Source organism: Felis catus, chromosome D4 (genome assembly GCF_018350175.1).
Source record: "Felis catus isolate Fca126 chromosome D4, F.catus_Fca126_mat1.0, whole genome shotgun sequence".
NCBI classification, from domain to species: Eukaryota; Metazoa; Chordata; class Mammalia; order Carnivora; family Felidae; genus Felis; species Felis catus.
Genome location: NC_058380.1, coordinates 92278877 through 92306873, shown reverse-complemented (window position 1 = coordinate 92306873; position 27997 = coordinate 92278877). Strand labels below are relative to the sequence as shown.

The 27997-nt window shown below is 57.3% G+C and overlaps 2 protein-coding genes across 5 annotated transcripts in view; one reads left to right on the top strand and one right to left on the bottom strand.

Annotated features, from left to right (window-relative positions):
• Positions 1-27997, top strand: part of NACC2 (NACC family member 2) — a 70716-nt gene that overhangs the window by 1531 nt on the left and 41188 nt on the right. The window lies entirely within an intron of this gene.
• LOC123381515 (basic salivary proline-rich protein 1-like) lies at positions 5-27762 on the bottom strand. The gene is made up of 8 exons (XM_045042729.1): positions 27618-27762; positions 26587-26693; positions 2802-2910; positions 1466-1739; positions 1248-1360; positions 705-868; positions 434-485; positions 5-225 (listed from the first exon to the last, which is right to left on the bottom strand). Exons 1-8 carry the CDS (start codon positions 27760-27762, stop codon positions 5-7), a joined length of 1185 nt encoding a protein of 394 aa, XP_044898664.1.

Here is a 27997-nt window from a genome sequence, read left to right as displayed (position 1 = left end):
AGGGTCAGGCAGCGGGCACTGCCTTCCCCTTCCAACGAATCACCTTGTCCCTGCTCCTGTGGCCCCCTGTGGTGCCCGTCCCTCCCAGGAGGCCCGTTGGCATTTCAATAGGGTCATTCCAGGGTTGGGTGGTACCTTGGCTGGAGCCTGAGTCAAGGAAATAGAAGGAGGTGAGAGCGAGGTGTGGGGCCCCCGCGTTCTTCGGTGAAGGCTGCTGGAAGGAGCCTGCAGGTGGAAGATATCACTTGTCACCTCTGAGTGGCCAGAGACCTGCTGTCGGTGGTCACCGCCCGGGCAGAGGCCGGGCTGGACGGGGTGTCTGACACCACGCTGACCCTGGGGCGACTTTGCCCTTCTCTCCTGCAGCCATTTAGAGTCTCCTCCTGAGCGGGGGGTGGGGGGGGGCAGCACGTACTCCTGGCGCGCCCCTGACCTGGGAGCACCGGGCCGCACGGGGGTGTCTCGGGATCGTCACCGTAGAGCCGCTGGAGGGTGTGCCAGGGCGCCCAGAGAGGCCGTCTCTGGGAGGCTGGACTCCTGGGTCACTTTTGGCAAAATCCTTCAAAGCTTTCTCTGGTTTCCAGCTAAAGCGAGCACGAGGTACTCACGGAAGGGGTGACGGCAAGCCCTGAGCCGGGCCCTTCGTGCGTCCTTGCCTTCGGGTCCTGCCCGCCTTGCGTCATGGTTTGAGGGGGGCCCCGTACCCCTGGTGGGACAGGGGATAAGAACCGTGGCAAGGAGTCTTCCAAGGGTGTTCCCGGGGCTCCACCCCACACCCCTGCCTCTGAGGTCTGAGCTCCCCCGAGCGCAGAGTTGGGGATGGGCCGCCCAGGCCGGGCCCCGGGCTTCCCCTGACGGGCGGCAGCACCTGCCATCCACAAGGGCGAGAGCGTCAGTGCCCTGAGGCCCCCCCCCCCCCCCCCCCGCCCCCGCCGTGGCCCAGCCCCCATGGGCCCTCTTCCAGCTCACCTTGGCCTCCCCTGCCTGGGCTCTGCCTGGGTTCTGTTGTCCCGAGAGACCATAGGGTTGCAAAAGCCACCCTGGCCGGGGGCAGCGTGGCGAGTGTCTGCCCGACTGTCCGCGTGTGGACCGCGGCCCAGATCACGCCCCTCGCCCCGGCACACTCGCGTGTTTTCCCGGGAACCAGGGCCTTTGACAGACCCTGGTGTGACGGGCATACTTGGGAAGTTCGACGAGGTTCGTGGGACGTGACGAGCTGACGTCCGGCTCAGAGTCGTGTTCGCTACCTGGCTCGTTCTCGAGGCTGCTGTCCCTCAGGGGTGCCCTGGGCTCAGGAACCCGGGGCCGGTCTTCCGGCCCTGGTCTTTCGAAGGGGAGCAAAGCCTGTGGTGCGGTGCCACTGCGCCCGGGGGGGCGGTTCCAAGGCAGGAACAGGTGCCCCTGGAGCCCCTGTCCAGCACCGCGCGTCGGCCCTGCCCGGCCTGCCCCCCTCCCTCGTGGAGACCGTGGTTCCGGGCTGCCCACGGCTCCCTCCTGTGCCACGTGCAGCTGCTGCTTGCTGGGAGCTGGGCCTCCTCCTCCACGGTGGCCTCCGGCCTTTCGAGTGCTGGGTTCTGGAAGTGGGCCCCGTGGGCGAGGGCCTGGCGGCCCGTGGCGGGGAGGGGGCGGACACAGAGGTGGCTGGAAGTGGCAGCCGTTGATGTTTGGGACGTGAACTTTGGAGTGGGGCTCCCTGGTGGCCGTCTCTGTGGTCAGCATCTTCAGAGTGGGGCGGTGCCCTTGAGGACAAGGGCGGCAGGAGCACATCGGCGCGGGGGAATGGATGGAGGGGCTCTGACCGGGCCCCTGGGCTCTCCGGGCCCCTCCCTGGCCTGGGTTCAGGAAGGGGGGGCGGTTGTGAGCACGAACTCCGGGGTCTCTCCCAGGTCTCATCCCGCCTGGAGCTGTGTGACCTTGGATGCGTAACTCGCCCTCTCTGAGCCCCCACCCTGGCCTGTGAGTTCCAATGCTGAGGGGTAGCTTCCTTGTTTGCTTGGAGGCTGAAGGTGAGCGGGCCGGCCTGGGGCCTCTGTGCAGGTTGGGCCCAGCCTGGAGGCCCTCCCGGGATGCCCCCTCCCTGTGAGTGGGCCGCAGCCAGTGAGAAGCACATGGCCCTTTAAGGGGAGGCTGCTTCTCAGTCTCCAGGGAGGGCACAGACATACTTTCCTCCGAGGCGTTGTTCTCTGGTCCCAGGGGGGGAGGAGAGGCTGGCTCTGGGTCTCTGAAGGAATCTCCCCCTCCCCCTCGGCGCTGGGCCCTGGCATCCAGGAGGGCACATGGCCATGGATGGGCCCCGCCTAGCGCCTGCCTGTGTGCCTGGGAAGCAGGCAGGTCGGGGGCGGAGACCGCAGAGGCCTGAAAGTGCCCATATATAGTCACTGGGTTTGAGCAATCAGCACGACTGCAGCACTGTGTCCCGGGCCCCGGACTGGCCGGCCCCCAGGCCCAGCCAGCAGGTCCCCGAGGGAGGCACGGTGTGGGGGCTGTTGCAGAGAAAAGGCACGTCGGGGAGGGGGGCGCAAGCCGTCAGATTGAGCAACAGGCGACAGGCTTGGGACTCTGAGTGTTTGTTGATTGAAAATAAAAATCTGCAGAGCCCTCGGTAGTCAGAACCAGGTGTATTTGTGGAAACGCTCGCTCTCGTCGAGCGCTGGAGCTGGCTGGCCAGGACTGCCCGGGTCCCTCGCTGTGGGTGTTGGAGGCCGGATGCCCGCTTATCCGCCACCCCAGCCTTCGCCCCGCAAAATGCCCGCCGCGTTACGGTGATGTCCCTAGATGTCCCCTCCCCTTCCGCACATCACCGGGGGCCTTCCCCTCTGATGGCTGGTGTCCTCTGGACGGCGCGTCCCTCCTCCGGCGCTCCGGCTCCTGGACGCGGCTGGCAGTCTGGACCGTGGGTGCTGCCCCGGCCTGCGGGTCAGGAGCAGAAGGGTCCGGGTCTCAGCGGTACCTGCGCCCGCGGCTGCTGCCCCGCTGCCTCCCGTTTTTGCCCCATCGCCGTCTCTGTGCCAAGAAGGGAGAAGTAACCGCCTTTGCCGCATTCCTGACTTTTGTGCCGTTAGAAAAATCACAATGTGAACATAGTTTTGCTCATTTAATTTAGTTTCCATTACACTGCTAAGCGCCTTTGTTAAATTTTGTGTATTGATACTTTTTGTTGTCGTCAGCAGTTTTTTCTTCCCTGTTTTTGGATATAAAGCCATTAGAGAGGGAAGATTAAAAAGATACATTACAATTAAAATGTTAATGAAATCTGCATCATACAACTTACGAAGCCCTTTAGGCATTAATCTTGCCTGTGTCACGTCCATTAACTCTGGCCATTCTTATTTCACACTGACCCCTGCTGAGAGATTTGTGCTATAATTGGATTTTTTTTAATAAAAAAGAAAAAAAAAAGCTTTTAAGAAAATAAAGGTTGAGTGGTGGCCCTCGCTCCCAGTTGAAAGGAGAGGAGAGCAGGGGGCACGTGGCCTCTTCTGTGGGGCTCCCCTTCTGAGCAGGGTGGAGGCCCCTGCGGCTCCCGGCGCCCCCCCAAGGCTGCCCCAGGGGCCGCGTCTGTTCGGGCCCTCGCCTTCCCCCCCCCCCCCCCCCCAGGCACCGGGTCGCCCAGGACGTTCGCCCCCGGGCTGTCGGAGGCACCACGGGCTGCATCTGGGGTACGGAGGTGCGACAGTCTAGGACAAGCCCACCTGCCCGCCCGCTGGGTGAGGGGTGACGGGTGACCCCGGCCAGGCCGCAACCTTAGAAGGGCCTGTGGCACCAAAGCCTAGACTTTTGAGTTCTTAGGCTTGTGTATTGCCTGGGATCCCACGAAGTCTGCCCCCCCCCCCCGCCCCCCGGGGCACTGGGGTCTCCAGCGTGAGGCCGGAGCCGGGGAGGATGGGAAGGGAGAGACTGCCAGGGCAGTCGGGACCCCCGGCAAGAGTGGGCGGTAGGTGCCCCGTGAACGTCCCCGTGTAGACGCGCCCCTGCCAGGAAGGGCCCCCTGGCCCCGGTGACGATGGGGCTGGGGCCCCGGGGGTGACGTGTGGCCCCTGGTGTCTGGGCTTCCCGGGCCCCGGTGCTGCAGTCACAGCCGCCACTGGGAAGCTGGTCAGGTGCTTGGCAGTGGGGCTGCTACAGACAGATTTCATGTCTGTGTGTTTTTGCAACACCTTGCTATAAAGGGAAACATAATTTAAAATATGATTACTTAGTGTTGTAACAGCCGCCTCAGCGCTCCACGCTATGCCGAGATCATTATCAGAGGCTGATATTAACTTGCAAAGAATATTATGCAAATTGCCCGCTGGCTCCTCCGGGAACCTTCTCCCAGGATGGGCGTGGGGCACATGGGGGTGGCGGGGGTGGGGACGCTGAGGGACCCGGGGAGCCGGGGGCAGAGTGGACGCGGTGGAGGCTTTGGCGTGGCTCTCGTCCAAGCTGCTGCCGGGCTCCGTGAGGTTTGCTGAGCTCGCGTTGCCTCCGTGCCGGGGCCGGGCCCTCCCTGAGGTCCCCGTCCACTACAGGTAGCCGGTGGTGTTTGCTGCGGTGGCCTCTGGGGTTCGGGTGAGTCCCCGAGGAAGGGACTGAGGTCACAGACCCGGCCCCACCTCTGGCTGCTCTAGGCCGTCACCCTGACCGGCTTTGCAGCTCGCAGGAGGGGCTTGGGGCGGCCTCGAGGGACATGTGGCCGGCCTGTGGATCTGCGAGGTGGCCAGAGTCTGAGGACGGCTCCCTCCGTCACCAGCCCCCAGCTGGTCCTGACGGGGGGTGGGGGGGCTCTAGTTTCATGGCTTTGTGATCCCTTCCCAATGTCCTCTCTCTCCCACCGTCTAGAAGAAGTCGGGCGGGGCCAGTGTGGCGTACAGATCCGTGACCCCCCATGGCAGAAGAGCCCATTTACGGGTCCCCAGAAGTAGGGTCCGCCTGGCAACCGTGGAAGCTGGTGGCGCCCTGGGGACCTCGGGTCTCCTGCATTTCCCGTGGACGTGGTCACATATGGGCAGGGCCAGGGAGCCTGGGACCGAGCGCACGTCCCCCCCCCCCGTGTGGATGCGAGGCTCTTTCCCCCTCAGGGCCACACAGGCAGGAAGAGGACAGGGTTTTGGGGGCCGCTGGGACTGGACGGGACCGTGACCATCCCCACGATCCTGTCGGGGCCACTCGGGGCCGTTCTCAGCCGAGCGGCCACTTTCTGCAGAATCCAGGTTCGGAGCGAGTCTCATCTCGGGATTTTTGAGCGCTGTTCCTTACTGTGTGCTGTGCTACCGTGGCCTCCCTGGGCCTCCGTTTCCCCACAAGTGAGAAGAGCTTTGAAGGAGAAACGGAGGTGGGGCACCGCCCACTCTCTGGTCACCGAGATGGCCCCGGAAAGGTGCCTCGTAGGCTCCACGCACAGACGCGCTCGCTGGAGGGTGGGGGCCGTCCCCGGTGTGCGGTGCGTGCCGTGACCCGGCCGTGATGAGGCGGTGCTGCTCCCTCCCCTGCTGAGCTCCTTCCCCTCTGCGGTGCCCCCCTCCGTTCTGTGACTGCCGCTCTGGGGCGCCCCGTGGGGTCTGTCCGCCCCGGGAGGGCAGCGATACTTGCCAACAGGCAGGGAGGGCGCGGGCGGTGGGGGCCCAGGCAACAAGTGACCATAAAGCTGGTGGCTTCGAAGGACAGAAATGTATCCCCTCCGCCGTTCTGAGGCCGCAGGTCCAAAGTCAAGGAGGGGCAGGCCTGGCCCCTTCTGGAGGCTCCAGGGGAGAACCTGGGCTCTCCCGGCGTCTGGTGGTGCCGGAGGTCCTTGGCGTCCCTTGGCTTGTAGACCCGTCCCTGCCACCTCTGCCTCGGCTGTCACATGGCCGCCCTCCCTCTCTGTGTCTGTGTTCAAATTTCCCTCTTCTTACGAGGACACCCGTCACGGGATGCGGGGCCCGCCCTCAACCCAGGGCGGTCTCGTCTCGGTCCTTAACCGATCACATCTGCAAAGACCCAGACTCCAAGTAAGGTCCCGTTCTGAGGTCCTGGGTGGACGTGAATCTGGGGGGACGCTGTCCGGTGTGTGGAGGTCACAGAAACCCCTTGGTGCCGGAGGGGAGGGGGTGCTGTTTGGGAAGTGGGGGGCTGGCCCTGTGCTGGCCTGGGAGGGTGGGCAGCCAGACACGCAGACAGAGGCTGCTGCCCCGAAGAGTACTGGCTGGCAGGGCTGGAGGGCCAGTACCAGCTGGGGAATCTAGAAGCAGCTTTGTTTCCAGGACCAAAGCCCGGGGTCGAGGGCAGGAAATGGGGCCATGGGCGGAGGAAGTTTCCTGAGGCACAGTGTCTGCGGTTATGTAAGTTTTGGGACAGGCGGCAGAATTTGTGTTAATTGTTGTAACCCAGTTTAGTTGGCCAGCCCCTGTCATGTGAAGGGCCAGGGAAGGAAAGGCGTGTCGTCCAGAGGAGCCCTCGGGGCTGGGCCTGGCCGTGTGCTGGATCCCAAACCTTAGTGCAGACTCGGGCTCCTGAGGCCCCTGGAGCCTCCTCCTTCCTCCCCCTAGAAGGAAAGTAAGCTGATGAGGGGAAATGATGCAGCGGAGGAGGCGGGAGGGCCACAGCGTCCCGGCTGCGGGCCACGGGAGCCGAGAGGCTGCGCTGTCCTTCGGGACCACACGAGCCCGGATCTTGAGGGGCCCCGCTGGCCTCGGGACCCCGAGAAGCAGGCGGCTGGCTCTGGAGACCTGTGATGGGGGCCTCAGGTGCTTCTTGGCGGAGGAGCAGGGTCCCTGGTCTCTCCCCACACCGCTCCACGCCACGCAGACCGACCTGGGCCAGGCTGGACCACAGCAGTGAGGGCCCCAAGGTTGTGGGAGGCTGGCCCGTGGTTTTGCTCTGGGTCCCTTGTCAGGTTCTCGATAACCCAGGAAAATGGGAAGTCCCCTCCACCGAGCATCCTTGGGAATAGGCCCGAGTTCTGCTTGGGAGGCCCTTGGGTGTTTGGGGGCACTCCTCTGCCTCCCCCTCCCCCAGCTGCTGGGCGTGCTGCAGCTCAGAAGGTCCTAGAGGGTCCTGGCCACATTCAGAGACTCATTTCTGAAGGCTTTTACTGGCTGGGCTTGGGGCCGACCCGCAGAGCCCAACGTGGGGCTCGAACCCACGAACCTCAAGATCGACCTGAGCTGAAACCAAGAGTTGGATACTCGACCGACTGAACCTCCCAGGCATCCCTAAAGTTTTAATTTAAAAAACCCTAGGGCCGCCTGGGGGGCTCAGTCAGTTGAGCGTCCGGCTTCGGCTCAGGCCATGATCTCGCCGTTTGTGGGTTCGAGCCCCGCGTCGGGCTCTGTGCTGACAGCTCGGAGCCTGGAGCCTTCTTCGGATTCTGTGTCTCCCTCTCTCTCTGCCCCCTTGCCCGCTCACACTCTGTCTCTTTCTTAAAAATAAATAAAAACATTAAAAAAAATTTTTTTTAAATCCTAGTTACTGTATGTATAAAGCCTACCATCTTAACCAGTTTAAGGGCACAGTTTAGGGGCGTCAGGTGCATTCACGCTGTTGGGCAGCCGCCCCCTCCCCCTCCATCCGTCCCCAGAACGCGTCCGTCTTCCCAGACTGGACTCTGCCCCGTTACACACGGACCCCCCCCAGGCTCCCTCCCCCCCCCATCCCACGCGTCCCCTCCCCGCGTCTGGAATTTTCTTCCCCCTCCCTCCTTTACTGTGGTGAACGACACAGAGCATCACGTCCACCATCCGAGCGTTTGACGCGTGCGGTTCAGGGCCGCCCTGCGAGTGGCCGCCCTCCGTCCCGGGACCGCTCGTCGGGCAGATAGGAGCCCCCGGCCCCCAGCTCCCCTCTCTGTGTCCGTGGGTCCGGCCGCCCCAGGGTCGCAGGTGAGCGGATCCTACGGCGTTCGTCCCTGGCGTCTGGCCGTTCTCACTGAGCGCGTGTCCTCCGGGTGCATCCGCGTCCCAGCTACGGCTGAGGGGGGTCCACGCCGGGTCCACGCTGGGTTGACCACGCTTGCTTCTCCGTTTGCCTGTCGATGGATACTTGGATTGTTTCCACTTTTTGGCTTTGTGAATAATGCTGCTGTGAGCGTAGGTACGCTCTTATGTCGTTGAGGTTTTTTCTTTTTTTTTAAATTTGTTTTAATGTTTGTTTATTCCCGAGAGAGTCAGGGCCAGGGGCAGAGCAAGAGGGAGACACAGAATCGGAAGCAGGCTCCAGGCTCTGAGCTGCCAGCACAGAGCCTGACGTGGGGCTCGAACCCACGGACCGTGAGATCGTGACCTGAGCTGAAGTCGGACGCGTAACCCACTGAGCCACCGGGGCGCCCCGTGTGTTTCAGTCTTACTGTGTCTTTTAGGCTCCTTTAGTCTGGAAGCTTCTGTGGTCTTTCCCTGGCTCCTGTGCCCTTGACTCTGGAACGCAGGCCAGGTTCGTGCAACGCCTCCCAGCCCGGGTCTGTCCGTGTGTCTCCCGGGGGAGTGATGGGCCACACGGGACCCTGTGTGCAGTGGGGGGTTTGGGTCTCAGGCCCAGGGGGGCCGGAGTGGGTGACGCTGTGGTCCTGTGGGGACCAGCTGCTCCCGGAGGCGGGTGAGCGGCCAGGCCCCTCGGGGCCCCGAGTCTGGCAGCCCTGAGCTGGCGGGCTGTGGCGGGCAGTGAGGAGGCGTCCCGGACTCAGAGCACGCCTGGCCACCCTCGTTCTTGGCAGACATTGTCCAAGTCGGAAAACCGGTGGCTTCCCATTGCTTCTGAGCCGGGGTCAAGGTCGATGTCGGTGGGGCGGGTGTGTGCGGGTCCTGATGCTGCTGAACAGAGGCCCACGAGCTTGGGGGGGGGGGGGCGTCCAAACAGCAGGACTCTGTGTCCGCCTGGGTCCGGAGGTCAGACTGTCACCGGGCCGTGCTCCCTCCCAGCCTCTGGCCGCTGCGGGCGTCCTCGGCTCACGACCACATCCCTCCTGTCTCTCTGTGTGTCCCATGTGTCCACGCCTGCTTTTCAGAAGGACACCGGCTGTTGGGTATAGAGCTCACCCTCAACCCAGTAAGGCCTCTTCTTAACCTGGCATCTGCTGCTGGTTTCGGCTGAGATCCCATTGTGAGGTGGGATCTGGGGGGATGTGGTTTGGGGGGACCCTCAGCCAGTACAGGAGTGAAGGCCCCGCTCCCCGTTCTACACGACTGCTGCCCCCTCCTTCTGCCAGCCCTGGCCTTGGAAGGAACGGCAGAGCCGGCCCCCCGAGCAGGGACATGTCCCTTTGTCCCCCGGGCCGGGGTAGGGCCCCCGGTCCTCTGACCTCCCGCCCGGGGTGGCTCCATGTCGGAGCAGAGGAGTGTCGCTGGGGGGGTTCCAGCCCGGGGCCAGGCCCGCACACTCGTGGGGACAGAGGAGATGGGCATGATCGCTGTCATGTCTGCACGGGTCAGATGGGGCCCGAGTCACTGCAGCCGGAAAACACAGGATCATTCCTCTTTTGCTCCAAAACTTGATGGGATTGAGGCGGTCAGCACAAAACCCTAGTGGTAAAGTGGGCCGTCCGTGAGGGCGAGGGTACAGTTAGCAAGAGAAAACCAGCCTCTCTTGGAAAATGCGTGGTTTTCTTTGTGGGGAGAAGGAAGCAAACACCCCTGCGAGCCAGCCCCACCCAAGGGGGAGAAGGGTGGGGGCCCGGGCTCTGCAGTGGCCCGCCGGCCACTGAGGGGCAGTGAGCGCCGTGGGCCTGCGTCTGGGGGTCCAGGAGGCCCAGGCCTTCCCACCCGCGGTTCCGGGAGTGGGGTCACCCTGCAGGCAGGGAGGCACCGCCTGGGGCGGATGGGGGGGGCCTCCCCTTGGCTCCTGTTTTGTTTGGGGTGACTCAGGGCGCCCCCAGGCAGAAGGCTCGCAGGTCAGCCTTCCCCAGGGGTCAGGCCGCTGTACTCTCCGCGGGCACCAGGAGGAGGCTGGTGAACTGTGCCCGAGAGGTTCAGCCACCAGCTCCAGGCCGCGAGGCCGAGGCTTGGGACACCACTCCCGGCTGCCCCCCTTGTGTCGGACCCCTGTGGCCCCTTTAGGAGAAGCCCCTCCTCTCCCCTCCCCCTGCCTGCAGGGGTGCTGGGCAGTCATGGTTTTGCTTTGAGCTGCTGGCGGGTCATGCCGGGACCCACGGTCTCTGGAGAGTATCTGATTCTCCCCTCCATTTGTGGAAGGGAAATGAGGCCTGGAGGGGTTGGGTCCAAGAGCTGAGCGGGGTGTAGCGACAACTGCCCCCCACCCCACCGTTGATGGTTTTCTGCAGGTGCCAGGGGGCCGCTCCAGGTGGGCTGGGGTGAAGACAGCAGGGCCCCTGGGCAAGGGGGTCGCCAGCTGCCCTCGCAGCCCTGCCCCGCCCTGGCGCTCCCGGTTGCCTGGACGGGGTATATCCAGGTGGCTATAGCTCGGTCAAGGTGGGGTGGGATGGCTCCATGCGGGGCCAGCAGGAAGGGGCCGGGTGTCCTCGTCCTGGGCGGGGTGGTGGGGTGGCCGGTGAGGGCATGGCCACAAGGTGGGGCCGCCCCTCCACCGGCTGTTGGGTATTCCTGAAGGTTTCCGTTTCTCCTCGCTGTTTCTTAACTGTGCTTTCGTAATAATTATAACCGAACGGAGCCACTGAGCGGGCTTGTTCAGAGCCCCAGCAGCTGTGATTACATTACAGTCACTGATTTCCAAGAACCCTCACGAGGGAATTGGTTAGAGCCCGAGGTGGATGCAGACGCCCTGCACGCCTGAGCCTCGACGCCTCGGGACCCTCACCCCGTGCATCTGGACCACCCCTGCGGGGACGGGGCACTCGCCAGTTCCTGGGGCAGGCGAGGTGGCCCCGGGGGCAACGTTTGCAGGTTGTTGGCTAATGTGGGCGGGCCGGGTTCACCAGCTCACCCCCGTCCTGCCTCCGCCACAGCCCCTGAGGAGCTGGCTGGCCTCTTTCCCCTCTGGGTTTCCAGCGGCTTGGGATCCTGCAGGGTCCCAAGGTGGGCGTCTTGGTCCTGAGCTTGGTTTGGTGTCTGTCCTTGGGAAGCCTTTCCCACGTCCCTTGTCGGCCCTGGGATATATGAACACGTGTGACCATGTTTCTTTTCCCTGAGACTGCTTGATCCTTGACCTTGGGCTGTGGTGTTCTAGGTCAGCCTCTTCCATTCATGGGAGCAGGCACCCACGGGGTTAGCCATCCCCGGGCCTCCTGGAGGGCACAGGGAGGGGCTGGCCTCCCGAGGCCGTCCCCAGGCCTGTCCTGCTGCTCAGGTGGCTGGGACGAGCCGCACACACTGGGTCCGGCCTGGGCCTTCCTGGGGCTGGGCTGGTGGCTGCGTGCGAGGGAGGGCGGCCCCGGGGCCCAGAAACCCTGTCCTTGCGGTGATGAACAACACAGCAGTGTGGCTGGTTACTTGTTCTTGAACCACTGCTGGAAAGGCCGTCTGTTTGCCTGTCACTGACTTCCCGCCCTGTCACCCCAAAATGCCCCGTCTGGGGGCCGCGGTGCCCGCCTGCTGCTTGGGGGGCTTTGCTGGGTAGGGGCTGCAGGCCGCCAGCTCGGGTACCTGGCTGCTCTCCTCTCCCCGGGCCCCTTCTGCCTGGGGTGTCAGAGTGCCCCCCGTGTGTCTGGAGAGGAGCCCCCTGACCTGATGTACCTCCGGCCGCCCAGAATGGGACAAGCAGGAGCGCACCACAAAGTGTCCTTTGTTGGCTAAGTTCTGTGCCGTCTGGGTGGGGGCGGGGGCGGTCCAGGCACCTACTGGAGAGTTGATGGCTGTTGTTGAGACCCTGGGGCAGTGGGCTGACACTCGGGGAGGGCCAGCCCAGCCGCAGCTTCCCTGGATAGAGCCCCGAGGGCGACGGAGGGAGGAGGGGCCCAAGCGGACTCTGCTCTAGAGTGGGCCTGGCCTGCGACCTCCGGCCCAGCGGCTGCTGGAAGCTCACTCCCAAGCTTGTTCCAGTGCCAGCCGAGGCGGGAGGGGCGGCCGGTGTCCCTCCTCCAGGCCGTACCTGGGCAGGCCTCGGGCCGTCCTGGGTTGTCCCAAGCGCGTCCCGGGCAGCCCGTGATCTGCGGGCCCTGCTCCCCCTGCATGGGCCCGAGTCGAGCCTTGTGCTGGTGGGAAGTGTCCCCTGTGAGCAGCCAGGCAGCGGCACAGGGGGCTGATCTCACGGGGGAGCTGGCGGGCCGGCCTCCCCTGGTGCCCCCTCGGCCGTCCCCTTGGCCCCTCGTGGTCAGTGTCCTTGCCCAGGATGGAATGCCCAGACGTTCGAGTGAGTAGTTTTCAGGTTCCGTGCCCTAAACCGATAGAGCGTGCACTTTGTTTTAAAAAGCCGTGATTGAAGTCAAATTAACATATTTACCTTCAGTGCTCCCCGGGGAACCGTTAGGGAATCAGAGAGGTGAGGCAGCGGCTGGAGCGGGGTGGTGACAGTGACGGTGGCTGTGGCTGTGGCTGGCAGCAGTGGCCCTGGCTCTCCCGGCTTTGGGACGGATGGTGGTCCTGCGCGTCAGCCCCCAGGCTCCCCTGTGGCTCCCTCGCTGCTCCCAGGGGCTCCCGGGCGCCTGTCCCTGGAGGGGCCCAGGCTGGTGGGGGGGGTTGTGCCCCGGGGTTGGGGCTCTGGCCCCACCTGCCTCCGCCCCCACGCGGCCGACGCCCAGGACCCTGAGCCTGGACCCTTGTCCCCCTTGCTCTCCGGCACTGGGTGGGTCCCTCTGGTGCACGTGCCCTCAGCGGCTTGTGGCCCAGGAACATTTGGTCCCCGAGTTCTGTCTGCACCAGGAGGCCTGAAGTCCACTCTCGAGATTCAGGTCAAGTTCCTGGGCCGGCGAGCCAGTTGGCTCCCCACGCAGACCCTCGGTTTCCCTACCTGTAAAAGGGGGGTGTGGCATTCCTCGCAAGCTTGGATAAAATTGCTGCACAGCACCCGGACATTTCGACCATTGTGACAAGACCTGGGATTTTCTAGCCTCCCGCCTGTGTGTCCGCTCTGCCGTGGAGATGGGGTTCTGAGGCCTTGGGAGCTCTAGGCCGAGGGGGTGGCCGTCCTGGGGAGGGGGGCGCTGCTACAGCACAGGGTGTGGGGGTGCACCCGCAGCCTCGGTGCCGCCCGCCGACACTTTTTAAAAACCCGCGCGTGCATTGTTGAGCTACGTGGCGGAAATTTTCATCGGCGGAAAGCTGTTAGTAGAGCGACATCACTTACCTGGTTTTTCCCCCGTAAAAAGCACACCTCTGGGTAGCGAAGTGCACAGAGGCGTTTAAGTTCACCGGTCAGGTCTCGGACTCGTCGCTCACCTGGCCGTGCAGCTCACAGGAATGTGCACGATCCTAAGCGCAGAGTTCGATCTGTCTTCATGCAGCTGACACACCAGTGTGTGACCGGGGTGCAGGTGGACAGGGCCAAAGTGTCACCCCCCCAGACCTCTCCCCCCCGCCCCTGGCCCGCCCGCCAGCCGAGCTCCTGGCACCTGGACGGTGTGCCGTCGGATCCCAGGTAAGGGAGTGGGCCGAGGCTCCCTTCATCTGTCCCTGCGTCCCCGCGGCACCTGCTGTCCAGAGGTTCTTAGTGGGCAGGTGTTCCTTGCGGGGGGGGCTCCCCATGTTTCCAGCATCTAATCTGTCACGGGTTCTGGGGTCGGTTCTGCTGCGGGGCGCGGACGGACAGCCTCGGCCAAACGACCTGGTGTGTGGGGGGTGAGCCCGGGGGAGGGGGGGTACAGGTAGCTGGCCCCCCACCCCGGCCCCTCCCTCCCCTTGGAGGCTCTGCTTCATCTCCCTGGTGACTAATCCTCCCTCCTTCTCCGGTGTCTTTGGATGCTGTCCCCCGAGTGGCCTGTTCTTAGCTTTTCCCTCCCTCCCAGCTGAGTTGTCCTTTTCTTGATGGGCTTCTAGAATTCTTTCAAGGTCCTGACCACACAAATTTGCCTTACAGGTATTGTAAATATTTCTTCGTCCTCCTTGCGTTTTTTTTCTTGGTGCTGATCTTTTGAATTCTCGATTTCAGTGAGAAAATTGGTTGGTACAGTTTGCCAACAATGCCCTTTATGGCTGCTGCTGTTTGTGTCCTCCTTGGAATCCTTCCGCCAAAGGTCACGTTTCTCTTCTGTTCCTGACATTTGACTCTCGCACCTTTCACGTGGAGGTCTGATAAATTATTACTTAAAAAATTCTAATGGAAAAATACACGTGACATAAAATTTATCATCGTAGCCGCTTTTAAGGGCATGGTTCAAGGGCGTCAAGCACAGTCACACTGTCGTGCAGCCGTCCCTTCCGTCCCCAGAACGTGTGCATCTTCCCAGGCTGGACTCTGTCCTGGGACCCTCCCCTGCCCCGACCTCTGGCCCCCTTCCCCCCACCCTCCGTGTCCGTGGCTCCGACTCCTCCACGGCCTCCGCTGAGCGTCCATTCCTACAGGACGTGTCCCCTGTGACGGGCTGACGTCGCTCAGCACGGTGTCCTCCAGGTTCGTCCGGTTGTAGCAGGTGTCGGGATTTGCCTCCTTTTTAAGGCTAATATTCCGCGGTGTGGACAGGAAAGCCGGTCGCAAGAGCATTTGAGGAACTGCGTGTTTCTAGTCGCCGAAGAAAGAGTATTGGAGTCTGGTTGTTCGGTTGGTTACAGAATTGCTCGGTGTCCCACAGGACAGGAAGACCAGAGCCTTCGGGGCTCCCTTTGCTACTACGCAGAAATCCCCATCTGCCCCCCTTCTGGGCACCAATCTAAGGGCCGACACGACCCGGTCCGGAGGTAACGAACGTCAGATAGTAAGTCAGACAGAAGGATCTGAAGGGGCTAATCCTCGGTGGAAGGGCCCGCCGGACCCTTCCTCCTGTCACCCGGAGACGGTTACCCCTTGCACACGGTTACCCTTTGCCACATTTCCAAGTTTCGGGTAAGCGTTCCTAGCAGCATCCTCTCGTGGTCATAACTGAGCTCCAAATACGGTTTTCGAGAGCGAGTTTCGCTGCGTTCTGTGTGATTCACGGTGCCACGCGGCGGGGGAGCGCGAGGGTGTGGCCGGTGGCCCCAGTGGCCTCGACGGCCGCGGGGGACACCGGCCCTCCCCCCCCAGAGCACAGGAGCCGTGCACGTTCCGGAGGTCCTTCTCGGCTGCGCAGCCAGCCCGGGCGGCTCCGTCGGGGGGCGGGGGGCGGGGGGGGGGAGGGGCAGGTTCTCAGGGAGCACTGCAGGTTGCTCCGCTGCCATGAAAGGGAAAGAGACTCCGGAAAGGTCTCTGCTTCTGAACCGAGAGGCTAGGGAGACGGCGCTCGCGATGTACAGAATGTTCCCTTTGGAATGTTTCCACGCCGTGTACAGAAAGAGGGCCGGCGGTGGGTCTCCGGGGGAGGAAGGGTTTTCCGCCCCAGAGCCCCACGGCCACCACCCACCGCGGTCCGTGGGGGCCTTGGTCCGCAGCCCGCGCCTCCGCGCAAGGAAAGGCGCTGGACACGGGGTCCCCTTGCTGGGGGTGAGCCGTGCGGCACGCCTCCTCGGGAGACATCGGCGTCCCTGTCTGGCCGGCAGCTTCCGGGCAGCAGGAGGCACCTGCTGATGGCCAGACAGGGCCCGGCGGTCTCCCAGGGAGCCCTACGGCGCCGGCCTGGAGGAGGTTAACCCCTGCACGCAACCTAAGCGTCGCGTGAGGCCGTGATCGCTCTTTCCCCCAGAGGAAGACCATAAATGGACGGTGTGGAGAGACCCGTCTCCTGGAAGGGAACGTGTGAGAATTCTCTTCCTACGAACGGCCCTTGACAGTTCAAGCTTAACCCTGGAGGGCTCTGGCTGGGCAGCCGAGGCCTCCTCCGGGGCGGTTCTGGAGGTGCGGTGGGGACGTCCCGGCGCCGCGGTAAACCCCGCGGGCCCCGACTCACACGCCCGAGGCCGCGGGCCCCCGGGGAACTACCGGGCTGGAGAGTCGGGAGAAGACGAAATCAGAGCCATCGGAAGAGGTGAACATTCCGCTGTGGGACGACGCCTGGCTTTCGCCTGGGTGCTTGTTAATCGAATAATTATAGTCTTGGAAATCAGGAACGCCTTTGCGAGGAAACGTCACGGCTTTGGGAGTGAAGAACTTTAATTTTTTTTTTTTAACATTTATTTGTTATTGAGAGACGGAGAGACACAGAAGGTGAGCAAGGGAGGGGCACAGAGAGGGGGACACAGAATCCGAAGCGGGCTCCAGGCTCCGAGCCGTCAGCACAGAGCCCGACGCGGGGCTCGAACCCACAAGCCGTGAGATCATGACCTGAGCCAGAGTCGGACGTTCAACCGACTGAGCCACCCAGGAGCCCCTATTTACAGGTATTACAAAGCAAGAGAAATAAAGATCACTTTGTGCAAACCTACAGTTTCCCATATGTCCATTTGAAGTTTTAGGTGCTTTTTTTTAAGTTTATATATTTTTGAGAGAGAGAGAGAGTGCGTGAGCAGGGGAGGGGCAGAGAGAGAGGGGACAGAGGATGTGAAGCAGGCTCCAGGCTCTGAGAGCAGAGAGCCCGATGCGGGGCTCGAACTTGGGAACCGTGAGGTCGTGACCTGAGCCGGCGTCAGATGCTTGATCGACAGAGCCATCGCCTTCCGCATGCTGGGACAAACAGCCATTTCCCTCTAAGACAAGATACCTCTTTTCCCCTTGGTAACAGAAGACACCCTTTGATATTCTTGGACCTGTAGTCACACTTCTTTGTCCCGTGTTGTTATGTCTTTGGAAGGGGGTGACTAACTTCTCTCTGACACAGAGGGCTGCGAGTGGAAGGTGATGGGGGCCTGCCTGTCCTACACACGCGTGTGCCTGCCACACCTTGTCAGAGTGGCCGGGAGCGTGTTCCTCTGATCTGTGATGAGGACAGATGAGCAAAGTACCTGCCGTCCGAACACTGTTTCCGTCATGTGCTGACTGATCACGCGGAGCTACCTGAATGCTGTCCGTTCCGTTTAATGTTCGCATGGCGTGTTACAGTGAGCGAGGATTTGGGATATCTTACGTTGACACGCTGATGCTTTTTGGTTTTCGTTTTAGCTTTGTATTTTGAGATAATCCTAGGTTCACGAGCAGTTGTGAATCGTACAGAATGAACGGAAAAACAAAGTGGTGAGTCCCTGTAGGGAAGGTTATTTGCTCATAAAAGGGAACAGGTGGATTTTGTGGTATCTCAGTACAGCTGTTATTGGACCAGGTAGCACTACCGAGAGACCCAGTGCACCCTCCACAGGCCCCCCGGGGCCCCTCCCACACCCACCCCGTAGCCTCTGACAGCCACCACCCTGGTCTCTTCTGTAAGTGATCCATCGTCCCCCTCCGTCACCAGCATTTGGTGTTGCTGCTGTTGGGGCTGTAGCCATTCTAATAAGTTTGTGGCGCATCTCGTAGTGGCGTTAATTTGCGTTTCCTGATGGCTGATGGCGGGGAACATCTTTCGTGTGCTTGTTTGCCATCTATATGTCCTCTTGTGAAATGTCTCCGTGTCTTTTGCCGATTTGTTTTAAATCGTATTAATTTTGAGAGAGAACGAGAGCGAGCAGCGGAGGGGAGAGAGAGAATCCCAAGCAGGCTCTGCACTGTGAACACCAAGCTCGTCACGGGGCTCGAACTCACGAACCGGGAGATCACGACCTGAGCCGAAACCGAGAGTTGGATCCTTAACCGACTGAGCACCCCCAAGCGCTCCTTTTGCTGATTTTCTAATTGGACTGTGTTTTACTGTTGACATGTGGGCCTTCTTTATATAGCCTGTATACTAACCCTTGGTCGTCCATGTGCTTTGCAAGTATTTTCTCCCAGCCGGTCTTTCCATCTTCCTAACAGGGTCTTTTGACGAGCAAAAGTTTAAAATTTTGATAAAGTCAAGTTTACGAGTTTTTGCTTAGGGAAGAATGCTGTGTCTAGCCCTAGATTCTGAAGTTAATTCTCCTGTCCTTTTTTCTAGTTTTAAGTCACACATGTAGGTTCTCAATCTCTTTTGGATTAAGTTGGTACACAGTGTGAGGTCGAGGTTCATTTTGTTTGCCTCTGGATATGCACTTGCTCAAGCACTGTTTGCTGAAAAGGCTGACTGTCCTTTACTGAATTGCTTTTGCATCTTTATAAAAAGTTACTTGGACATAATTGTGGGTCTTTTTTAGGGTTCTCTATTCTGTTATTGATCTGTCAGTCATGCTGTCTTAGTCTCTATAGCTGTCTGGAAAGTCTTTATATCAGGCGGGTTGATTTCTTCCACTGAATTCCTCTTAAAAATTCTCTCACCTACTTTAGTTCCTTGCCTTTTCATATACATTTTTGGTCAATCTTGTCTATATCTACAAAAAAATACGCTGGAATTTTGGTAGGATTGTGTTAATAATATAATTGTGTATAAATTTGGGGAGAATTCTTTGGGGAGAATCTTCTTGTGTCATCTTTCCATCCATGAACATGGTATGTCTCTCCATTTATTTAGATGTAGATTTCTTTCATCAGTATTTTGTAGTTTTCGGCACGCAAGTCCTGTGCATCTTTTGTTTTTGTTTATGTTTTTGTGTAGCTTTTTTTAAGTTTATTTTTGAGAGAGAGGGAGAGGGAGAGAATGAGCAGGGAAGTGGCAGAGAGGGGGAGACAGAGAGAATCCCAAGCAGGCTTCATGCTATCAGTGCATAGAGCCCAATGCAGGGCTCGATTTCATGAACCATGAGATCATGACCTGAGCGGAAACCAAGAGTTGGATGCTTAACAGACTGAGCCGTACTGGAGCCCCTACCTGTGTGGGTTTTTTTTTAATGTTTATTTTTGAGAGAGAGAAAGAGACAGAGTGCAAGCAGGGGAGGGGCAGAGAGAGAGGAAGACACAGAATCCAAAGTAGGCACCAGGCTGTGAGCTGTCAGCACAGAGCCTGACGCGGGGCTTGAACCAACAAGTCATGAGATTATGACCTGAGCCGAAGTCAGACACTTAACCTACTGAGCCACCCAGACGCCACTGTTGTTTGTTTGTTTGTTTGTTTGGCTTGGTTTGTTTTGTTTAGTAAACTCTACCCCCAGTGTGGATCTGGAACTCACAACTTTGAGATCCATTTCATGCTCTACCAACTGAGCCAGCCAGGCACCCCTTACATATAGATTTTTCTGAACGATCATAGTATCATCTTGGTAATTGATTGTATATAGAAACACAGTTGTTTATCTTGTATCCTGTGACCTTGATAGACTCACTTATTCTAGAAGGTTTTTTTGGTGGATTCCTTGGGATTTTCTACGTAGGCAATCCTGTCATCGGCAAATAGGGACAGCTTTTTTTATTTCTTCCTCTCTAATCTGTATGCATTTTCTTGCCTTATTGAACTGTGTTGAGTAACAATGGTGAGGAGGATGACCTTGCCATATTCCCCATCTTAAGGAGAAAGCATCAGCTGTAAGATTTTTGTAGATGCTTTTTTATCAAGTCGAGGAAGGTCTCTGAGAGTTTTTATCGTGGGTGGATGTTGACTATCGTCAAATACTTCTGCATCGAATGGTACGTTCGTGTGATTTTTCTTCATTAGTCTGGTGATAGTGGGTTACGTTGATTGATTTTAAAATGTTGAATCTGACTTGCCTCCCTGGAATAAATCCCACTCGGTCGTGGCGTATGATTTTATTTTATTATTATTTTTTAATGTTTTTATTTATTTTTGAGACAGAGGGAGACAGAGCATGAGCAGGGGAGGGGCGGAGAGAGAGGGAGACACAGAATCTGAAGCAGGCTCCCAAGCTCTGAGCCGTCCGCACAGAGCCCGACGCGGGGCTCGAACTCACAGACCGTGAGATCGTGACCTGAGCCGAGGTCGGACGCTTCACCGCCCGAGCCACCCAGGCGCCCCTGATTTTATTTATATGTTGTTGAATTCTACTCATATTTTGTTCAGGGTCTTGCATCTGTATCACAAGGGACGTTGGTGTGCAGTTTTCTTTTTTGTGTCATCTTTGGTTTTGACATCAGGGTAACACTAGCTTCGTGAGTGAATTGGGAAGTGTTCCTTCCTCTTCTGTTTCCTGGAAAAGATTGTGTACAAGTGGTGTTAATCCGCCTTTCAACGTTTGGTAGAATTCTCCGGGGAAACCATCTGGGCTCGGAGATTTCTTTTTTGAGAATTCTTAAAGTTACAAATTCAATTTCCTGAATAGTTAGAAGGCTATTCAAATGCCCTGTTTCATATTAGGTGAATTGTGGTAGGTTTTTTTCCCTTAGGAATTGGTTATTTAATTTATGTTGTCAGGCTTATGTGCAGAAAGTTGTCCGTATTACTCTTTTTCATCCGCAGGGTCTGTAGTGATATCCCTTGCTTCATTTCTGATACTGGTGATCAATTTGTCTTCTCTCTCTTTTTCTTGTCAGTCATGATAGAAGTTTGTCACTTTCATTGATCTTTTAAAAGAACCAATTCTTGGGGCCCCTGGGTGGCTCAGTTGGTTAAGCTTACGACCGGCTCAGCTCATGATCTCGTGGTTCGTTTATGTAAATAAACGTAAATGTATGTAATACAAATAAATGTAAAAAAAATTTTTTTAAAGAACCAATTCTGTTTCATTGATTTTTTCCCTATTTTTTTTTTATATTTTCAATATGATTGATTTCTGCCCTCATCGTTATTTGTTTTCAGTTTATTTTGCTTCTTTTTCTACGTTCTTGAGATGAGAGCTTAAGGTTATTGATTTGAAATTCTTCCTACTACAAGTACTTAGTATAAGCTATAAATTTTCCTCTCCGCTCTTAAGTAGTGTCCCACAGGTTTGGATATGTTGTATTTTCCTTTTAATTCACTTGATTTCCTGAAGACTTCTTCTGACACGTGGGTGACTTAGAGGGGTGTTGCTAATATTTCCAAATGTTTGGAGATTTCCTTGTTACTTTAGATTATTGATGTCTAACTTGATTTCATAGTGGTGGAAAAACACACCCGGAATGATTTCAGTTCTTTTAAATTTCTTGACGTTTATTTCCAGGATATTGCTTGTCTTGCTGTAGGTTCCACGGACACTTGAAAAGAGTGTGTATTCTGCTGCTGTCGGATGGACAGCTCTGCGAGTGCCGATCAGAGCCTGTTAGTTGACTTTGGCTCTCTCTGTACTTTTGCTCTGTCGACAGAGGGTTGTCCAAGTCCCCGGATGTGATGGTGGATTTGTCTCTGTCTTTTAAGTTCTGTCCATTTGTGCTTCATATATTTAGCTGTTCTGTTTCTGGCACAGATATGTTGAGTACATCTGTGCCTTCTGGGTGGGTTGACTCTTTGGTCCTTGTGAAATGTCTTTCTTTGTCTCTGATCATTTTCTTTGCTCCGAAATCTACTTTACTTGATATTAATATAGCAACGCCTGTTTTCTTTTGATTATGTGTGCATGATTTACCTTTTCCTGTTTTTTTGAAATTATCTGTATCATTAGGTTTGAAAGTGGCTTTCTTTTTTTTTTTTTTTTTCAACGTTTATTTATTTTTGGAACAGAGAGAGACAGAGCATGAACGGGCGAGGGGCAGAGAGAGAGGGAGACGCAGAATCGGAAACAGGCTCCAGGCTCTGAGCCATCAGCCCAGAGCCCGACGCGGGGCTCGAACTCACGGACGGCGAGATCGTGACCTGGCTGAAGTCGGACGCTTAACCGACTGCGCCACCTAGGCGCCCCTGAAAGTGGCTTTCTTATAGACCACTTATAATTGGGTCCTGTGTTTTCATCTACTCTGCCAATCTCTGTCTTTTAATTGGTATATTTAGGCCATTTACATTTGGTATGCCAGGGCTTCAGTCTGCCATTTTATTTTTCGATTCTGTTTGTCTTTTTGTTTCTTTCTCTGTACTCCCCCCAACACCTTCCTGTGGGTCTCTTGTCATTTAAAATTTCATTTTGGCGGATCTGTAATTTTTTTCTCTTTGAAAGAAAGGTTTATTGAGATATAATTCACACACCATACGGGTCACTTGTAGGCACACAATCCGGTGGTCTTTAGTCTACTTGGAGTTGTGCACCCATCATCACAGTCAATTTTAGGACATTTTCAGAAAGAACATTCTGAAAGAATTTCGCAGAAAGAAATTCTATGCCCTTTGGCTGTCACTCTGATTCCCTCTTTTCCTCCCTGATCCCCCCCACCACCTCCAGCCCAAGGTAACCACTCATCTGTTTTACGTCTTTATAAATTGCTTGTTTTGGGGGCACCTGGGTGGCTCAGTCAGTTGAGCGTCCAACTTCGGCTCTGGTCATGATCTCGTGGTTCATGAGTTCGAGCCCCGCATCGGGCTCTGTGCTGACAGCTCGGAGCCTGGAGCCTTCTTCCCATTCTGTGTCTCCCTCTCTCTCTGCCCCTCCCCCGCTTGTGCTCTCTCTTTCTCTCTCAAAAATAAACATTTAAAAAAATAATAAAAATAAATAAATTGCCTGTTCTGGACGTTTCATATAAATGGAATCGTGTAATGTGGTCTTTTGTGACTTTTTTTTTCTTAGCATGATTTTTTCAGGGTTCATCCATGTGATAGCATCTGTCAGTACTTCATTCCTTTTTATGGATGGATAATGTTCCATTGTATGGTTTTGCCACATTTCATTTATCCATTCATCCGTTGATGGATGTTTTGGGTTGTTTCCACTTTTTGGCTATTGCGAATAATGCTGCCGTTCATATACTGGTTTTTACATGGATATTTGTTTTCATTTCTGTTGGCTGTACCTAGGAGTGAAGTTGCTGGGTTATGGCAACTCCATATTGAACCTTTTGAAGAACTTCCAGACCCTCGTCCACACTGGCTGCATCCACTTAGGTTCCCACCACATCTACACCAGCACGTTTACTTATTTACTTACTTAATTTTTTTTAAAGATTATTTATTTATTTTGAGAGAGTGAGCAGGGAAGGGGCAGAGAGAGAGAGATAGAGAGAGAATCCCAAGCAGGCTCTGCACTATCAGCGTGGAGCCCCACGCGGGGCTCGAACCCACGAACCGTGAGATCATGACCTGAGCCGAAGTCGGACGCTCAACCGACTGAGCCACCCAGGCGCCCCTTCCTCTGTGTTTTAAGAGTCGTATCGTTTTATCTCCTACATTCAAATCTTTGGTGTGTTTTAAGTTAATTCTTGTATGTGGTGTGAGGTGAGGGTCCAACTTCATTCCTTTACATGTGGACGTCCGGGTGTCCCAGCACCATAGTTTGAAAAGGTTGTTATTTTCCTGTTGAATGGTCTTGGCCCCCTTGTTGTTTGTTTCTAGACTCCCACTTTGATTCCGTTGATCTATATATATCCTCATGTTAGCACCACACCGTTTTGATTACTGGAGCTTTGTAGTAAGTCTTCAAAGTGGGAAGTATGAGTGCTCCAACTTTGTTCTTTGTCAGCATTGTTTTGGTTATTCTGGATTCCTTGGGTTTCCATAAGAATTTTAAGATTGGCTTGAAAATTTCTGTGGTGATGTCACCTGGGGTTTTGATTAGGATCCCACTGAAATCTGTGGGTCAGTTTGGGGAGTATCTGCTGCCTTGGCGATGTTAGACCTTCTAATCCGTGAACATAGGTATCTTCCCATTTATTTACATCCGTAGTTTCTTTCAACACAGTTTTACAGCTTTCAAAGTGTAAGTTTTTACACTACTTCTGTTGAATTTATTTATTTAAGTATTTCGTGCTTTTTGATGTCATTGGAAACGAAATTAGTTACTAATTTCATTTTCAGATTATTTGTAGCGTACAGAACTGTGTTTGAGTTTCGTCTACTGATCATATAGCCTGCAAACTTGCTGAACTTGTTTATTGGTTTTAATAGTTTTTTGGCCGACTCCTCAGAGTTTTCTGTGTACAAGATCATGTCACCTACAATAGAGATAGTTTCATTTTTTTCCTTTCTAACTACTTTTGCTTTATTTCATTTTCTTGCCCACTGGGCTCCGTGAGGGCCCCTTGTACAGTGTTGACTTCCTTGCCTTTTTCCTGACCTTAGGAGGAAAGCAGCCAGTTTCCTGCTGCTGAGTATGATGTTACTTGTGGGTTTTTCACGTGCGCACTTTTTCAGGTTGAGGAGATTTCCCCCTTTCCTGGTTCACTGAGTGCTTTTATGTGTTGTTTATGTGTTACGTGTTTTTGGATGACAGATGTCGGAATTATCTCGACAGAGATTCTATTTTTTTATCTTTATTTTTTAACGTGTGTTTATTTTGAGAGAGAGCATGCGCGTGCATGAGCAGGGGAGGGGCAGAGAGAGGGAGAGAGAATCCCAAGCAGTCGCCCCATCATCAGCGCAGAGCCCAACTCGGGGCTCGATCTCACGAACCATGAGATCATGACCCGAGCTGAAATCAAGAGTTGGACGCTTAACCGGCCGAGCCACCCAGGCGCCCCAACAAAGAGAGATTTTAAAGAATCACTCCCGTGTTCCATAATCCCGGAAGTAGAAATTCAACACAATTTTCATACAAGTTTTGGCATCAGTTTGAGTTATTCAGTAGAGTCGACCGTAGATTTTCTATTTTTTTCCTAGTCAGGAACACACGTGCGTGTATCAGTAGCTTCTCTGATTGGTCGAACGGTGTAAAGAGTTTGGGAAATTCCGATTAACTACTTTCCTCATGAGAAAACACATCCAGATCGTGATAATAAAATCCATGCTGGATTTATAAATTAAAGAAAAGACATCAGGTTGTTTTTAATTTTTTTTTTTTTTTAACCCAAGTTACCGGAGCACTCTCATTTGTTCAAGATTGTGGACATTTGGAGTTTTGCTTGGAAATACTTTTTGAGCTGTTGTTGTCTCTGCAAAGGGCTCCCTCCTTATAATGCTAGCTCATTTACAATATTAGAATTTCCTTCTCTTTCTATTCTGGGAATTCCAAAAGTATTAGGTTTGCGAAGTTACTTATTACGTATGAGTGCACGAGGGCGCCGCTCTCCGAGAGACTCTGAGTCACAAACCCCTTCAGAAATCCCAACGTGAGAAAGGTCTGGACTCAGCCTGCGGCACCGGCCACGGGTCAGAAGGGAACGTGAAGAGCGGCTCACCTTGCCTCGTCTGATGAGAGAGAGGATTTCCTTTGCAGCGGATGTGAGCTCTTCCCTTGACTGATGAACGAACACGACTGACGGCACAGGCGAGACCCCTCACCTGCCCCTCGGAGTCTCCCCGTGGTCACACTGGAAAGCCGGCCGTCGGCCCGCTCGCTGGCTCCCGGCTCCGGCGGTGCCCCAGACAAGGGTGGTGGAGACCAGCCGGGGCCCCGGCGACTGCTCCTTCCCGGTCCTTGCCACGGAGAAGGGACGTGGCCCGGACCACACGTTACCCGGGATACGGGTGGGCTGACAGATTAGGCCACCTGCCGGGGACGGAATAGTCTTAGGGCGGGGGGTATAAACCGCCAAACAGAAGAAGACCGTCAGCGGAGGCCGGGGTCTGCTGCCCCCCGGGCTCACTCGACGGGAGGCTTGCGGGCCAGCCCGCGGGATGTCCGTTGGCGCACAGTGTTTTCAGTTAGGCCCCAGACCCGCGTACACGTGCAAGGTGAGCGTGGTTGCAGATGTGCTGACCTCACGGAGGAGGAGATGGCGGGTTGGAAGGTGGCTGTGAGGGCGCCCGAGGAGCCGCGGACACCGAGGCCCGAAGGGGAACGAACGGGTGGTCTCCCGGACCTGCCAGGCCAGACCCGCGGCTGGCTCGTGTCCTGCAGAGCAAAACCCCGCGCCTTTGGGGCTGTCTTTTCCAGCGGAGAGAAAGTTTGCATCTTTCCTGGACGAAAACGAGCACGTTTACATGTAACTTGGCAGAGCCTGGGTAGAAAGGGAGTCGGAGGGCGTCCTCCCGGACGGTGGTCGTCCTGGGACGACCTTGCGGCGGCCCGGCGGCCCCGCCTCCCTGTGATGGTCATTTCCAGGTGTTTGATAATTCTCTGAACGGCGTCCCGTCCACCTGGGGTTCACGATTGTGTATCTCCCGAGCTTGCTTCCCTCCCAGCCTGCCCGCCTGCCGTCAGCCTCTCGGCCCTTCTCTGAGCTGGTGCTTTTGGGGCCTCTGGCTGGGGGCGGCCAGCGTGGCCCGTCCGCCCACCGCTCCCTGACCTGCCTCTCTTGGCTCCTTCCTCTGCTGTCTTCCCTCTACCTCCAGCTTCTCCCGCAGGCTCGAATGATTCCCAGCTGACCCCCAGTGGCCAGGTCCCCCCAGTGAGAAGGGCAGGCCCTGCGGCGGGACTTGGGGAGCCTGGTGTTCTGCGGGGCCGGGGGAAGCATCTTCGTGGGACGGGTGCCAGGTGCGGGGCCTGCTGTCTGTCCGAGTGGCTACTGGCAGCCTGGGGTTCAGTCCCGTGTGCCTGGGGCAGCGGGAGCCCTGACCTCACCCCACTGTGCCCCGGCCAGGCCGTAGGAGGCCACCTGGCGTCTGGCAGGACGTGAGCTGGTGGCCGCGGGCTCCCTGACCTCCGTGGGATTCCAGGGCAACTGGGGACCAGGCCTGGGGAGGGCCTGCCACTGCCCCCCTCCCCCAGCCCCTGGGGGAAGGGTCTCCTTCAGCCTAGAAGGTAGTGGTACCACTGGGCCTTGTCCCTACTCTGAGACAGTCCAAGATGAATAGTGTGATCCCGGGCCAGGAGATCTGGGGACGGACACACACACACACCTCTCTCTCTCCACCTCCTCTGCTCCCTGCCACCTGTGCAGACCCCCCACCCACAGGCTCCCAGGAGGCTTGTGGGTCTGGGAGGGCTTGGGGTGAGCAGGCGGCGCGGGGGGTTCTGGTGAAGGCACCGCCAGCTGGATGCCCACATAGCCGCTACCTGGCAGGTGGGAATGAGCCGGGGAGGGCTGGGGCCCTGGGCTCCCAAGGGTGGTGAGCATGTGCCCCAGGGTGCTGAGGGTCTTCAGAGAACGTGGTGCCCACCAGCTGCGTCCCTGACGGGCACGTGGCTTTGTCCTCTGTCTCAACCCCCACCCCTGAGGTGTGGGGGCCAGCCCGTCGGGGTGGGGGGGGTCCCACCCTCCCGGTGTGAGCACTGCACCCCGCCGTTCCCGGCCGCTCTGGGTGGTCCTGTCTGTGCCCCACAGATTCCGCAAGGTCCGGGGCTCTGCGGCCCCTACCCCCCAGCTTGCCACGGGAGCCACATGAGAAAGCGGGGTGGGGGCCAGGCCGGTGCCCCCACCTGTGGCACAGGGGAGCCGCCTCTGGAACCCACCGCCCTGGCAGTAATCCTCATTCCCAGGCTGTAAAGTCGGGCGTTCGTATTTACGATCTTTATTTTTCATATCAGTAATTACCTTTTATGGCCCCGGCTGTATGCCGCGGCCTGTGCCTCTGATCGCGGGCCAAGCACGGACCTGCCCCCTCCTGCTCCCCCCACCTTCGCGCGGCAGGATGCCTCCGCCTTGCACAAGGGCTTGGGGAGATCTGGGTTTGTGGTTAAGATTCTCACATTGGAGCACGAGGACAATTATGTGTAGCTTTTATTCGGCCCCCAGGATTCTTACTGCATTATCCGTATTTCCTTTAATTTGTGGGATTTCTAGTAAATGGGCTTAAAAATAGGTCTGGGCGTGATGCCAGGCAGATGCGGGCAGCAGGCATCTCTGTGTCTCCTTGTCTAAAGGCAGAGTGGGGCAACCCCCGTGTCACTTGGGCCCAGCCTCCTGCATGTCCCCTGAGGCAGTCCCACTGCCACTGCCCCCTGGGAAGGGCGGGGCCGGGCCAGCCCAGGTGCCCTGACTCCTGGACAGGAAGTGGGGCTTGTGTTTGGGGCTGCCCGGGAAGGCAGGGCCAGGGGCATTTGGGGACTCTCTGAGGGGAAGGAGGCGGGCAGATGCTGTGGGGCTCTGGTGCAGGGCAGCGGGCGGGCTCCCGGCTGTCGGCATGTGCACCCCCGGGCTCACCAGGTGGCAGCCCCCAGGCGCCCCGAGACCTGGGTCCATGCCACCTGCTGGAGCCCCGGAGGCCCCCGTGGGGCCCGTCTGTGAGGGCTGGTACTGTATTGGGCTCTAAGCGGCTGGCGTGGCCTCCGTCCCCCAGACCCTTCTGTTCTGCAGGTCCCGATGCCCCGTGTCCCTGCAGACAGGGGGACTGGCCCCAGAGCGTGGTGCCGGAGCCCCC